Genomic DNA, 15,946 nt, shown 5'->3' with positions numbered 1-15,946 from the left:
AGTATTTTACCACACATAATGTACCATGCTGCAAGATATCTGCGCTATGTGTTAAACACGGTCTTTGCCCTATTATGCCTTATTCTCTGTCAGCATGGTCGAGGCAATTAAGTACTTCCATCAGTAAAGATTTAATAGGTTTGAGTAGTACTATAAGGAAGAGAAAAGCAAGATGGGAGAGTGGAAATTACTCCATGAAGACAGGAATAGCTTAACTCAGGAAGAGACAGATAACAGCAAAAATCACTTGTGACTAACAAATGGACCGGATACAAATGGCGCTTGGAACAATTCAGTTTGACCAAATATTGGAATGAACCTCTGAGAAAAAAACAAAAATCAAAACCACTGTTTCTTATACCTTGTTAGAAGCAGGCAGGTCCTTTTGATTCTTCAGTTGTGCCCATATTTATAAACTCCACCCTTCAATATGGACAAGAAAACTTCTGTCTTTAAATGTGCCTGAAAAGAAGCTCGGGTAGGTTCCAAAGGTGTCCCCAGAGGCCGGTTCTGTTATTCAGATGAGTTCTTGGATACATGGTGAGTGGCTATATGGAATGTATGGAGAGAGATTAGTGTACATACCAGGGATCTGGGGCTGAGCTCCAGAGACAGCTAGTGACAGGTAGTGATGGGAAGGACATTTATTAAATGTGTTTTGTGTGAGAGAGGAAAATGTAAATGGCAGCAAAACTCAGCAGTTAGGATCCAACATGAACGTGACAATAACGTTAAGGGGCTTAAGGAAGAGAGTAGTTAAAAAAAAAAATTAGAAATTTGGAATTTGGTCAAGAATGTGAAGAAGACCACCCTTTGCCATACTGTTGAGATTCAAAACTACACAGACCGTGATGTTTGGGATCTTCAAATTAGATGATTTGATTCGCTCACAAAAGGATTTCCTTTACCAAATCTCAGTATTTTCAAGTAGTCTACACTCAAAAAGTAGTTATGGACTTGAGGAAAAGCACAAAGAAAACATTTATCAATAAAAGTAGAATGGTGCCTCATCAAGAAGAGACTGTGCTAACAACACTGGATAATGGCTGAGTGAAGAGTCCAGGATGTGAGTTGTCCTAACAGTCATGATGGGGATGCTTAGCAAATAGCATTTTAGAAGCTCTTAGCTTTTAACAACAGCCCTCCATGGCACTCTTTATGTAGTATGGTGTCATCGCTCCAAGAAGGTTGGTCCATCTTGTCCATGACCCCCCAGCCCTGTCACCAGGATATTGATATGATACCCGCTGGTTTATGAGGAAAAATTAAAGTCAAGTAGATGATATCCTAGTCGTGGGTGGGAGAAGCAGTTGAGCGTCTCTGGAAGAACAGGGCATCCATGTCCAGGCATCCCTGAGTAACTTGTTTGTCTCTTGTTATAAAGCTTGTCAGAAAACTCATTTCCCTACAAAATTGAGTAGTGGCAGAGTTTTTGCTTTGTTTTACTTTCGTTATTACTGTTGGAGTTCTTAAGCAAACATATTTTTCTGCAGAGCCCGGTGCCTACATGAGCAGAACTGTCCGCACAATCATTCTAAAGGCAGTGTTGTCTCCTGTACCTGCAGGCTTAGGTGGGCTCACTAGGCGCTTTCCAGGTTGGCTAAGATTCAACTGCAGAATTTTCCCCATGGCGGGCCTTCCCACCACTTGTTTTTCCTCATCTCATCAAAAGTTTGAGATGTTGTTAATTGGGCCTGAGCAACTTTTTGCCTCAGATCACATACGGATGTAAGAAGTGTATACATACATCCATTGTAATGTGTTGTAATTTGGTATGTGCTGATGAGTTATAGGTCATTTGTATTGTTGGTGTTAACACTTTTATTTGGGGCATGAAACAGAAACAAGTTAAGGTACTCAATTTTAAACTGTTTCTTTTTTTTTTAATTTTATTTTATTTTATTAGTTCTAGTTAGGGAACAAGCTTATTTCAAGTCCCTTCTCCCTCTCCCTCCCCTCACCCCCAAACTTTCTCCCCCACCTCAAACTGTTTCTTTTTTCAGTTGTTAAATAAGCATTTTTGTAGCCATGGTAGAATGAGACACTGAAAATAAAACCCTTTAATGATCATAAGTCTTTGTTACCAGTTTAAAGTAGTAGAAGAGAGAGATTCATGTAGACATCCAGGCCGAGGAAGGCTCAAGAGTAAGTGGGTTTGATTGTCTTCTGATAAATCGCTCCTGTAAGATGAAAGGATGAAAATCTACCTTGGAGCATCCAGCACTGTGTGGCAGTTCACTCCCTCTCACATAGAGGACACTCTCTCCTGAGCCAGAATCCCACAGTAATAATTTCCATTTCCTTTCCCAAAGTCACCCAGAGTGATGCCACGTGATATTCATGCTTATAGTCGGAAGCAGGCAGTACATGTAGTGAATAGATGCTTCACTTCAGTGCTCATGGTGTACTGTACACATGTTATTTGGTTTATCCCTGCAGTTATATACAATCATAGCAACATTTGAAGCACTTAACTTGACTTAACATGACAGACCATGCTCAGAGTTACTATGCGTAAATTCATTTAATCTTTTCAACTCTTACAAATTAATCACCTTGTAGTCTTGCTGCTTTTGTTGATTAAGAAAAGAAAAGAAAAGAAAAAAACCAGGCTGCAGGAAACAAGGGGTGGCCTATTTGTCCCCTGGTTCCCTGAAGGGCTCAGGATTTGCAGAAATTGAATCTCAGTGGGTTGATTACGGAGACCCCACTGACCTCCCTTCATGCTGTCCCACTAAGGCTTGTTCACTTCAGTGTCCTCAGGGCAGTGTTTCCAGGGTCTGCTTCCTCACCTGGAGATCTGTCTGTGACAGTAGGAAAGGAGAGCTTTGGGGACGCAGGTCGTGTCTTGCCACTGTAAAGACTGCTTGAGCCTTATGCATCTAGATATTGCACTATTTCGATTTCGAGATTGGTGTGGGAATACGTTTTACATTGTTTTCTAAGATAAGTCATTCATCTCTCATTTTAAGTGTGTCCCTTGGAGCATTTACACCTCTCCTTGTATTTATTCAGCTCTGCTGTGTACATGTCGTTGCTGGAAGCCAGTTGCTAAATAGGGTCATTTCAGACAAATCTTCACTGGCATCTGTGTGACTATTTCACATGTGGGAAGGAAGTAAAATAGAAACTCACACATTAAAACTGAATCACTTTGAATGTTCCCACTGCGTGTGTCTGGATGTGCGTGTGAACACAGGCCTGCCCTTGCAGCAGGATGCCTGTGGAGGTCAGAGAGAGCTCTGGGGAGGTGCTTGTCTCCTGCCACCTTGTGAGACTGAAGACTGATATCAGGTGCACATTTTGATTGTTCTGTGTAGACCCCATGTGTCTGTGCTGAAACGGATTTCCCGCTTTTGTGAAAACCACCTCCACAGTGAGGTCATTACAAACCTTCAGCAAAGGAACAGCACCAGGAAGATACTGGCTTCTCCTTATTCATTGCTTATAAACTCCCTTAATTCCACTTTTCAAGATTGTGTAAATATGAGTATGTGAGAAAGTGAAGTAAAGAGAACTGCTAGGTTATAAGCTAATTTAACAATTTCTTAAAGTTTTTAAACCTTCATTTTTATTTTATGTATGCCGGTATCCTGCCTGAGTACGTATTTGCACACCATGTGCATGCATTACCCCAGAACGCCAACAGAGGGCACCAGATGCCCTGGGACTAGAGTTATGGAAGGTTATGAGTGGTCCTGTGGGTGCCAGGAATCCAACCCAGGTCCTGTAAGAGCTCGTATCTGCTGAGTCATCTCTCCAGCCCCTTCGGAGTTTTTAAAATATTTTTAGTCCCCAAATAATGTTAGAAGAACAAAATGTAATAAGAATAAATTCTATTTCCAACCCATTAGTTAAAAGAAAAAAAAAAAAATGAGCCTGAGAGGGTGTTGTAAGCAACACTACCCATTCTACCCAAATGTTGTTATGGTTTTTCACTGTTTTAATTTTTTAAATTATTTTTAGAGTTGCCCTGCCTCTCCCCCACCATGCTGATGCCTGTATCTTTCACACAAATCCACTCCGGAGTGCCCTTTTGCTAGTTGAACAAGAACAACTGGGAATGCATGTTGATACAATGGAATGCATTTTTAATCAGCTCAGTGATTGACTAAATTATTACATTGGACCAAAACCTACTAATCTGGGAATCTCCACATAGCATTTAACAGAGAAAACAAGAGGTGACAATATTGAATCAATGGGTGGTTGGTCACTTAGTATTCATTATCAGGAAGCTATAGACCATGGGAGCCTCTTGGCTTTGGCGCAGACAGTGTCACATAGTCCTCCATGGGAAATAGTGTTGATGGAAGGTGTATGGACGCGTGCTGTGAGGCGACCATACCCAGGAGATGGTTATGTGTGACTTTTAGGACACCCTTGGTTCTGGGTCACTATTAAGTCCATATACCTCAATTTCTTTCTGAGGCCATGTGGTGCCCTTCCCTAATTCCTGCCTGCAGCCTTTAGACTTCTGCTCGTATGTAATAAATTCTTGTTTTGGTGCTGTTTGGGAAACATCTTTATCTTTTAGCTACCTTCTCTTTCCCACTATTTTTCCCTGTTTCCTCACACATTTTGTTTCCTCCCGTTGATCTTGTCTTCAATACAACTGAGTACCTGTTCATACCAACTACGACATGCATGTCCTTAAATGAATAAATGATTTATGCGTCTTCATCTTTTCCATTTTTCCCCACTACTTCCCCCCCAAATTCTGTATCTAAATAATCTCCACGTTTAGAATTGGCCAGTACTGTGAAACAGGGAGCTGAGGCAGCAGATTCCCACATTTGAGGCCTGCATCAGCCACCAAGCAAATTGAAGTCCAGCCTGCACAAGACCTATGTTCATGAGCATCCACACACGGGAGCCCTAAGATTGGTTCAGATTGTTTCACAGAAATACCTGGTGTACTCTGTTTCCTTCCCTGTGTAAAATAGTATCATCCAGACTTTACACAGAGAAGTATGCAACATTGTTTTGAAAGATTTTAAGTTCCATGGGGGATACAAATTCACAAATAAAAGCTGTATGGAGGTTAGAAATGCATTCCCATCTAGCAATTAAGGAGACTAAGGCATACAAACGGGCTGTATATTGGTGATATGCCTTTGTGTCCCTGGTACTGTAGAACTGAGATCTCTGACCACACAAAATTAATTATAATAAATGGCTCAGTAAGTTGGTGATTGATTTGCTTCATCACAGCAAACCTTCTGCTATGCATATATTCTGAAAATAAGCTACATTCCCTTAAATAGCTAGCAGAGCTTACAGTTTACAAAATCGTGATCACATTTCAAGTAATACATACTGTTTATATCCAATAATAGTAAAGAGTCTTTGGCTTACTCACTACATGAAACTGACTAATTGTTTGCCTATGAAGAATTGTATTAGGTACTGAATCACATAGTAAACCAGTTAAATTTCCCATGCTAAAGATTATCACTGTGGTTAAATTAGCTGGAAATTAAAGGATTGACATCCATCTGAACAAAGGACTTGAGCATGCATTTTGTACCTAAAGTTGTGAGGTGTAGAGTCACTTGTAGAGACGTTCTGTCACCACATACATTAGCTACTGTGGCTTAGTAAGTTGCTCTTTGTACAAGCCATTAATGGTATTACAAACTATCATGAATGAAAACCATCAAGCAGGACATAGAGGGGAAACCAGATACAAGTTAGGGTCAGATTTGGAATGCAAGGGACATGGAATCTGTTCATGTAAGGCATAGCATATTATGGAGACGTGTATGTGCCTTGAATATATAGGCATATGTTTACATAATAATAAATGGAAATCATATCTCCCAAAAGTCATCTTTAGGAGAAAATACAGATTGAGAAAATACACACTATTTCTTCCAGAATCAGAAACCCCTGGCCTGTGGCATCCTCCTGCACAGGTCATAAACTGCTGCTAGAAAATATCCCGAGCACATGGTTCCACCTCAAGACCTTTTCCTCCAAGCCTTTTTGCCTCCTGTGAAGGTGGGACCTCACAAAAGGAACAAGGTGATGCTAGTTTTTCCACCAGAGCATCTGTGGGTGGAAAAATTGGGAGAAAATCACCTCATGGATCTATTATGCACTTTGGCTTTTCTAGATAGATTATGATGCCCCCATTTGCTGTTCTTTCCCTCTTCTCCATATCTTTAAGAGGGAAGTAGATGATCAATTACAGATAAAGAGATGAAACATGTTAACGAAGGTGAGAAAAAGAATAAAATTAAAGTTGTTTCTGTTCTCCCATACAACAAGATGAGTGTTGAGAGTCTAAGCATGTTAGGAGCAGTATAGCTCCTGATACAGATAGATAGATAGATAGATAGATAGATAGATAGATAGATAGATAGATAGATAGATAGATAGATATAGATAGATAGGGGAGATGTTAGTTTTCTCAGAAAAAGACCTGTGTATTCCTATTGAGAGCTACCTAGAATGTGCTAAGCCTGTGTTTTGATGAACTAGTTACTTCTTTGTACAATACTTTGAAAACATCTCTTGAATTACAGTCCTTCTTTGAGTTTTGCTGTCCTTGCCATTTATTTTTGTTTTGTTACCAGTTTCTCAATATTGATAGGGAAAGATGTTGACAACTTGTGCAAAGTTCTTATTAAATGAAAGTAAGTGTGCGTGCGTGTGTGTGTGTGTGTGTGTGTGTGTGTGTGTGTGTGTGTGTGTGTGCCCTAACAATTTTTAAATCACAGAAACCCCTTAGTTCTAAGAATCTGGCCATGGTCCAGTGCATGGTGGGACACGTATTCCTTGGGATTCACTGGATGCAAGAGCCAGTCATGCTACTGAGAGTACTGAAGGATTGAAGATAGAGCTTAATATTAGAGGCCTTTTTTTGTATGCCAGAATTGTGATAAGTAACTATAATCCAGTGTCCATTTCACAAGCAGCGCTGGGCCCTTGGTGGCTGGTTTTAAATATACAGACACGTGCCTGTGAAGATGGAGTTCTGCAGGTACAAATAATTGCATAATTCTGAAATCATTTATTCTGACATCACAAGAAGAATGAGCAGTGCAGCCGCCAAATGTGTAGGATTAGTATTCTTTCCATTGCATCACAGTCTCTTCTGGCACATTTTCACACCTGCAGCTTCAAGAGACAGCCATTTGTTTCTGTGCTGTCTGGTCTGCTGTAAGTCACGGTGAATAACTTAAGGCCCACAAATGTGTCGCCGTGTCTCTGCGTCCCTCTGGGACAAGCATAAGTGATGTGAAGTCTTGGGAAACTGACAGTTGTTGGTAGACAGGACACTTGGTTTTTGTTTTGTTTTCTTTGCTTCTCCTCAAATAGTTAGTAGGTGTCTGCAGCATTTGTGCAAATAAAGTAGTATGTATTTTGTTCACAGCACTGGGGATGCTTGTCTGCCAGATACTTAGAGGAAAGCACACTGTTAGGGCTCCAGCTGCTTTTGTAGTTGGTGATGGGCAGGGGGCAGGTATCAGGGAAGGGAAGGAGTGGGAGGTGGAAGATGAAATGTTAACTGAATTTTGTGAATACAGATGTTTCAGACTAATGTAGCTTATTTTCGATATATTGTGATAATACATGATTATTGTGCAAAAGAATACTAAAATTTATGAGTAACTAATAGATATAAGGTTACTCAAAGGCTTCTTTCACAAATATGTCATGTCACTGGAGAAAAGAATACCTATTGAGGTTCTGCATTTTAAGTTAAAATTCATTATTTTTATGCAATAATAAAATAAGGAAAAGTACAACAGCAGTAGCCTATAAGAACACTGAGAACATTGATCAGTCATTTTATTAATCATGAGGTTTTTCTTCTGAAAGTTTGTTAATTCTGCTTAAATGGGAAAGAGGTCATGTAAATCTTGTAGATAAACCCACATGTTCAGGTAAGGAAACTGAGACCTAACCTAGAGCCATTAAGTCGCCCTGGGTGTCCTACGTAGTGACAGAATAAACTAGTTGTCTAGGTGCTTGGCACTCCAGACTTCTGCTCATCTTTAGAGAGAGTAATGTCAAAGGAAAACGAGTCTGTCCAAACTCTGATAGACACTGAATACTTTGTGTTGTTATGGTAATTGTGTGTATGTGTTAGATAGATGATTTGTATTTGGGCCAAAGTTGACGTTTACTTCTTTGAAAACGTGGACAAGTGACTTGCTTACCTCCCTGCTTATTCTCAAAGAGAAATGGTGAGAACACTTCAGTAAAACACTGTGATTTGTGATTGTATGTATGAAGGTCCAAACTGAGTGCCCTGCTGTGCCTAGACGCTGCGTGTAACTCCTCTTCAAGTGTATCATTCCCATCATTAATACACAAAATCAGCAGTATGAGCTTTCTTGGGAAGTACTGAAATAAGCTGTGTTGAGCAGATGCTTTTACCTCACTTCTCTACAGAACAAAGCTTCTCTTTAATTCTCTGACAGGGCAGCCTTCGATCGGGAATTTGCATCCCCTCTCACTTGAGCATGTACTTTGGCAAAAGTTGAACCATCTTTAAATATGAATACCACATCCAAAGTTAAATTAGTATCACAGCTAGGACTAGCATCCGTGCATGTATAATTTATGAAGGACAGCAGGGAACAGCGGAAAAGGAATAGGTTTGGTGTCAGGAAAAACTGAGTAGAAAGGGGGTGAGATGTGCCTGTTGGTGGTTGTATAATCTCAGCAAGTGTCTCCTTTTCCCCGATGAATTTGCTCTGCCTGCAGATAAGAGCATGCATGTTCCAACACACACACACACCACACACACACACACACACCACACACACACACACGTTCTCAGATTCCTTTTGTGGATCTAGTGAAATAGTTCTTAAAGCTTCTCCCTGTTCTCCATCCAGGGCCTGTGTTTATCACAATATATTTGTGCCCAAGTGGCAACTAGGAATTGACCCCAAGACCTTCTGTGAATACACCATCCACAGATGTTCAAGACCCTTACATAAAATAGCACAGTGTGTACCTAACCCTTAGGCAGCACCTGTTATGTGTCACCTCATCTGTGTCACTCACAATAGAGAAGACAATAGCAAAGCTCTGTGAAAAGTTGCTGTGGTGAATTGTTAAGGACTGAGGGCAATAAGGAAGCCTGTGCATGTTCAGTATGGACAGAGTTTTCCTTTTTGTCAGTCCTTTGCCTGCAGGCGTGGTGGAACCCACGTATATGGAATCCATGGCTAGTGATAGCCAGCCACCTTTTCTTTCTTTTCTCCTGCTAAACCACCGCCTGGTGTGAATAAAAAGTTGGGGAAGAGGGGTGGGGAACAATTAGTCTAAAAAGACAGCTTTGAGCCCTAAAAGATGCTTTTGAAGTTATAAAAACAAATGCAATGATATCAAGTTGTGAAAATTGTAGCATGAATCGGTGCTCTCATAATAATGTCAAACACTAGAAATAGTTTGTTCTGAAGATCAGAAGTGCTGGTGTGGTAATTTGTCAAGGTGTCTTTATGTTTGTTTTCTTTTGTTTTATTTTTGCCAAATGGCATGTTACCTGAGTAATAGGACAATGCAAGAGACCATTTCCAGAAATATATGCAGGATTCAGTATTCTCTCAGAAGAGAACTCCAGCTCCCTTCCTGTCTGTACTAACTGTGCCATCTGTGTTCCCAAAGTGCCTGATTCTGTGTGTTCTAGAGCCATGTTAGTCAACTAGGTCTATCATTCACAGCCAAAGCCTCCCTGCACACAAATACCAGTTAACTCCAAGTTGCTAAAAACATCAGCACTCTTAGATTGCATCTCAATGCTCATAGGAGGCAAATCATAACGTCAAAATATGAGCCTTTCCTGGATTCGGACACAAATGGATACTAGTCAAGGCTACAGAAAAGATTGTGGTAGTCCCGAATCACACTTCCAGAGACACTGGCCATCTGGCATGCATCCAGATCCAGGACAGGGTGAAAAGTGACAATAAGTCTTATGTGAAGGATACCAGAGGGATGAGGGGCCCTTGCTTGAGGGATATTATAGAAGGAATGGTAGGATTTGTTCCAGCCTCTCAGATCAAGTCTGAGTAAAAGGCTACAGCAGATACCAAAACCTAAAGCCTATTCTAGAGTACTTGGCCTTTAAAATGGGGGTTGGGGGAAGTCAAGTAGACACATTTGTAGACTGACCCTGATCGAAGTTCCCTGACAACTGTGCTCTCTGTATGTAAGTCCAAGCTTTTAGAATTCAAGGAAGAGACATCATCTATCAAAGGGAACCAAGTAGGCCTCCACAGAGAGGAGAGTGTTTGAGCTTTGCAGACCTGTGCGAAGGACTTGGATTTCATAGAAATCCAAGACAGAAAATATTCCAGATCAGGCATCAGTTTTGAAAACATTGTTATGTTAAAGACAGAGTTGTACAACAAGCTCTGCATTGGTATGGAAGCTCAAACCCAATAAAGGTATTTAATAGATATGTAAAGACTTTTGTTCTATTATCTGTAATCACAAGCTAGAGTGTATTCCTTGTATAAAGTTCAGCTTGAAATGCAAAGTAACAAAAAACTCTGTGTATTTGACCAGTCAGTGTAAATAGTTCATTTTACATTATTTGGGATCTATTCATTACACACTATCAATGCAACACTAGCCCTGGTGGAGGATAATAAAAATGAAATCTTGTATAGTTCAGGTAGGCTGGAAATAAGAGGGCAGCATCATTAAAGGACTCCTCATTTAGGGGAAACTATATTTGTTCCGTGTCTTTTCAGGTAGCAACAGTAAGGACAGTGGGTAGAAAAAGCAGGTGTAAAATTTAACCTGAGTATGTCCTGTAGGTTGCTATTGTCAAGTCTTAAGCTAGGAGTCTCCCCTGAAACATGTGGCTCCACCTTCACTGAAAGTGCACACAAAGCCCTGTTTGCCTGGATGTTTGGATTGACCAGGGTGGGCATGGCTGGAATTTCCATATCCAGTTAGAAATAAGAGTAGCCATGCTATCATGAGAATGTATCCAGCCCACAGATACCACGTAGGTACCACAGAGAGAAGCAGGCAGCGTTGCTTCTGGAGGCCTTGGCATTAAATCCAAAATCTTACTTAATTTACTTTAATTTATCTAATCAAAAGTACAGTGTAATTTATGCTGATTAATGTAACTATTGTGATTGCTGCTGGGGAAAAAGTATGCTTTTGCTTGGGGGAGGGCGAGAGGGAGAGATATTTAATTTCAGTATCGGGGAGATTACTAAATTATGTCAGCCCAACTTATCATTGCCACCTTTTTCATACCATCAGGTAGTAAGACTAGAATGTTCCTGACCACAGGAGGCTCTTGATCTGATTCCTGATAATTGCTTGACTACATTACAGAAATATTTTCCAAGTGATAATGCTGTTTCAAATTTCCGCTCGCACATTGCACACACAGTAGCATCCTCTTAAGGGAGTAAGGCCGTGAATCAGACCATCAGGGCTGATGTGGCTATTTGTCGTCATGGCTTGGAACTTAATTCAAAGAGTTGAGTTTTCCTGATGGAGGCGTGTGCTGACTCCGATGTCCTCTTGTGTTGTTTCTGGCTTTAGCTGCAGTGTTGAAGTACGAGAACAATGTGATGAACATCAGACAGTTCAACTGCTCTCCCCATCCGTACTGGCTCCCAAATTTCATGGACGTTTTCACCTGGTCGCTGCCGTTTGTGGGGGAGAAAGGTATGCTGTAAGGTCCTGAGATGTCCTTAAAAATATATCCTGGGAAGAAACGAGAGCTGTGCTCTGGGATACCAGGAATATCCAGAGAAAGATGCTGTGTCCTAGCCAATAGCATTCAGTCTGTACCGTGAGAGGCAGTGTGTGATGACATGCCCAGGCCTGCTGCCCTGATGCAGTGAGGGAATTCAGGGGAACCAGGGGATATGGAGTGTGTACGAAGTCCCAACTGAACAATAACACTCTCTAAAAGAGTAGAAATAAACTATTATCTGGTCTCAGCTCTTTCCTTCTGACTCTTTGGTACTCTAGTCCCAAAGTCATGTTTTATTATCACAAACTAGGAGAGTCTTGCTCTCCTCTCATGAATACTCATGACTGTATGGCACTGATTTGTACCTGCAGCACATTGAGGGACAGTATATACCATAGCACACCCATAGTCATTAAATCAGGGCATACCGCTGGTGGGTCACACCAGCAGCAGACATTTGCATTTTAAGAGTTTCCTCTTGGCTGACCTGCACCAATATTTCAGAATTGGGCTTTTCTGGCTCTTTCTCAATTCCTCTCTCCCTACCATCTTTCCTTTCTTCTCCTTTTGTGTCGTTTTCACATTTTAACCCAAACTTCAGATAATAAAGAAAAATAAATCTATTGATTGATGGTTGTAAATATAACTATACACATATAGATAAATACGAAAAAGCCAGGAGCCCCTGAGCTGTAGCCAGGAGACCTAACTGACACGCTGGCTCGTTCCTCATGCGTTTTCCCATGTGGTCCAGGAGAAGCCCTTGGCACTGTATGATGATAAGCTTCCATGTGCTTCAGATGCAGTTTTAGAGAAAAACTGCATGTTTTGGGGGACTCTACAAGACTTCTGGAGGATTTTTAAATTTAAATACCTGATAATAATTCCACAAGGCAAGTAATGAGTTGTCAGTGGAAAAGTCTTCCTTTGTGCACACATCAATCGAAGGTGCCTTGTAACAGTGCCACCCCCTCCCCCCCCCGTCCCCCCCCCCGTGGGTCTTCCTGCACTGATCAGCCCCAGCACGCAGACAGGTTCCTGCTGTGGATACTGAAGAAGCACAGAGCCTAACAGCTACCAGGCATGAGAGAACACCCTTTAGGTGGGTGATGTCTTATCATTGTTCAGGTTTTGACCATGTTTTTCTTATAAAAGAAATTGGTGATCTATTGGAAAATATAACTCACCTTTGATGATTCAACTGCAGATTAAAGCCGGCACCACTGGTGTTTACTTGCCATGCATCTTCGGTTCATAAAGAGTGTTTCTTGAAATGGTGGGTAACCTTAAAAACAGTCTCTGGTGAAGCATGGGGCTCTCAATACCAGCTTGATAAAACCCAAGCAGGTTTCAAGAAATATTAAATGTGATAGCATGCACATCGCTAAGAGGGAGCTCAGCGCACTGCTCTATAAACCTATTAGCATCTATTTACTTTGCTAAATCCTGCTTCGTCTCAAAGTATCTTAGAGCCTTTTTGGAAATCAAATGTAATGATATTTCTGTCAACATATTTATTTCTGAAGATCAATATTCCCAAATCTACTTCAAATGTATTAGCTCATCCATCAGCAGTTTTTATTAAATGCAAAACTCCTCACCTATCACAGAGCTGAATTCTATGGAGGATTAGGCAAATTAACAAAAGGAAATCTGGCATTTGCTCAGTCCCTCTGAACAGAAATCTGTAATCTAATCTAGACCAGGCAGCATCAATGTGGAAATAAATATAAAATTCCAAGACAGTTTTTTTTTCTCCCTTGTAGATTTACAGGATACTCACATCCAGTATTTGTCAACCCCCCCCCCGCCACACACATTTTCTATCGACCTATATTTAATAGTAGGAGGTTTCAAAAAGATGAAATAATAATTTAATTTTAAATAGTCTACATGGAATCAGACAGTGAATTTCCTTCTGTGATGGATAACAGTAGATATAAATCCAGATGCTGTGGATAAGGATAGAAGCATAGAAATGGCTTATCTGAGGCATGCTGTTGTGTGATTTGCTAGTGAGCAATGACAGAGCTACAAAGCTGTAACTGGACCATCTCCCCTTTCTTCCCTGCCTGGCTGCAGTGACTGAGATGCTGGTAAATGTCCTCAACATCTGCTCAGACGATGAGCTGGGGTCAGAGGAAGATGGATTTGACGGTAAGAAATTAAGCCTTTGTGCTGATACCATTTGCCATGCGATTACTTAGGATCGCAATGCTAACCCCAGCCATAAATTTTTAAGATTTCGGTTTATGTTGAAATCATAACGTTGAAAATGAAAGCATTTTGTCTGAGGTAAGAAAATGTCAGAAATGAAACCATGAAAGAGTTTCCCCATTCCTTTGAAACTGTTGTTGAAATGTAAACTACTTTAATAACTGACTTTCAGTTATCCACATTGCTATTTGATATTCTTTTACCTCCTTAAAAAAAGGCAACCCTCTATTGCCGATTTTTATCTCTCCTGTCGTTTGTCTTGATGTGTGGGGTAAAGAGAGGCATTTACACACGGGTAAGCTTGTGTTTAGGTCTGGGATCTTTAATGACAATATATGCTTTAATACCTCATTTCCTCTACCTGCATTCATATTCTTAGCATTTTCATTTTTAAGCAATGTTGATAACATCAAATATTAATACTTTCTGTATCTGAATTAATGTGAACCCATGAGAGTTTTTAAATTATTTTTGCGATGCTAGATGATAATGTTTTTCTCTAAAGGCAGAGATTGCCTGTGTGGTTAAAAATGAGAGGAAAGATTACTGTTTGACCTAGTGTAGTTGCTGAAATCTGTGGAAGGAGCAGAGATGTGGAAAGAGCAGGGACACAATAGCAAACTTTCTTCATGCATATTTAATAATCCCTGACCTATGTGGGGCACTCAGGATTCCTCGGTGCCTTGAAGAAGCTGAAGTCATCTCAGTTGAGCAGATAATGTCAAGAGAATGAGACATTAGGAAATAAAGAACAAAGACAAGAAGAAAAGTAGATCTTGAATTAATTTAAATGAGTAGCCATTGAATGACTCTTTAGTTATACAGAAGGCAACCATGGTCCTTTCTATAAGTTAGTATTTGGATGGCATGATTTAATATTTCATTGTTTTAGCTCTGACAACAGCTCAAAGTACAAGATATTTATAGCTCTAGGTGAAAAGAACATGGATAAATAATATATATGTGGTATATAATAGTATATATATATAATACAGAATTCATATAAGTATATATCAATTAAGCACACAATTTGCAGCTAGTATCCAGTATTTCTGTTTTCCATAGCTTCTCTCGTCTTCTTCGCCTGGCTTCATAAACTGTCTTCAGGTACCTCAGTGCAAAAGAATAGGATGGAGTGGAAAGAGGATGTTGAAAGCAAAAAATAATTTAATTTTTTTAAACAGCCATAGGAATTAGTTAAGCAAATATGGGTAATTCAGTTTCTCACATTGTAGCCACAGTTGCTACTGTTAACTTCTCTGTGAGTAGCGTTATGTCTTAAAAGGGAACATTTTCATCAATGGCCCAGACTTTTCTAACTAAAGGAAGAATACTACCCAAATGGATTCTGAATCTTAAAACAGCAATAAATATTATAGGCTCTTTTTCCTGTAGCCCTTTTACTCATTGTAAAGGCAGCCAGATACGATGCCTCTGTCCACCCATCATAAAGCTCTTGGCTGCTGGTCTATAGTAAAAGAAAGGTCCACAAAAGAAAAGTGTAAGAATTTTATTCAGTGTTAGGTGATACTGAAGCCATCAGGAAAAAAACTACCTAGAAAGCTAAGAACAAGTATATAATATTTTTTGCTTAGGTTTGATAAACAATGGACAGATTTACAGCAATGCGGGGCAGAAGGTGTGTTGGGAGGCACGCAGCTGAGGGGGAAGGCACTGTTATCTCTCTGCACAGCTTGGGTACCTTCAAAGGAGAGGGAGAACTTTTCAGAGTTCTGTGGCTTGCTTTGTGGGAAAGGCGTCCCAGCTTCTCTGGCTTGCCTTTGGGAATGGGGACACTGGTCTGGTTGCTTCAAGAGAGAAGGAGCAGGGAAGAATGGGAGAAAGTCAAAAAAGCATTGATTTCGAGGCTCAGCTACTTTGTTTTCAATTCAAAGTAATTATCATGACAAGTTCCATAACCTGAGCTATTTTCTTTTGAATGCAAATATTCTTAAAATTAATTAGCATTAATATAGTAAATCCCCCAGTAAACAAATCTACATGTTATCCAGGGTTGTCAGCCAACATTTATAAAGC

General features: G+C 40.3%; 1 protein-coding gene across 3 annotated transcripts in view; it reads left to right on the top strand.

Annotated features, from left to right (window-relative positions):
- LOC100752571 (serine/threonine-protein phosphatase 2B catalytic subunit alpha isoform) overlaps positions 1–15,946 on the top strand; it is a 281,243-nt gene that overhangs the window by 233,435 nt on the left and 31,862 nt on the right. For all 3 annotated transcript variants that reach the window (XM_027395784.2, XM_035451992.1, XM_035451991.1), the window contains exons 9-10: positions 11,536–11,661; positions 13,775–13,849. In XM_027395784.2, coding sequence (XP_027251585.1) covers positions 11,536–11,661; positions 13,775–13,849 — 201 coding nt within the window. The remainder of the gene's footprint in view (positions 1–11,535; positions 11,662–13,774; positions 13,850–15,946) is intronic.

Source organism: Cricetulus griseus (genome assembly GCF_003668045.3).
Source record: "Cricetulus griseus strain 17A/GY chromosome 1 unlocalized genomic scaffold, alternate assembly CriGri-PICRH-1.0 chr1_0, whole genome shotgun sequence".
In the NCBI taxonomy this organism is placed as follows: Eukaryota; Metazoa; Chordata; class Mammalia; order Rodentia; family Cricetidae; genus Cricetulus; species Cricetulus griseus.
Note: the sequence above shows the minus strand (reverse complement) of the source record. Positions and strands in the feature narration are given on the sequence as shown.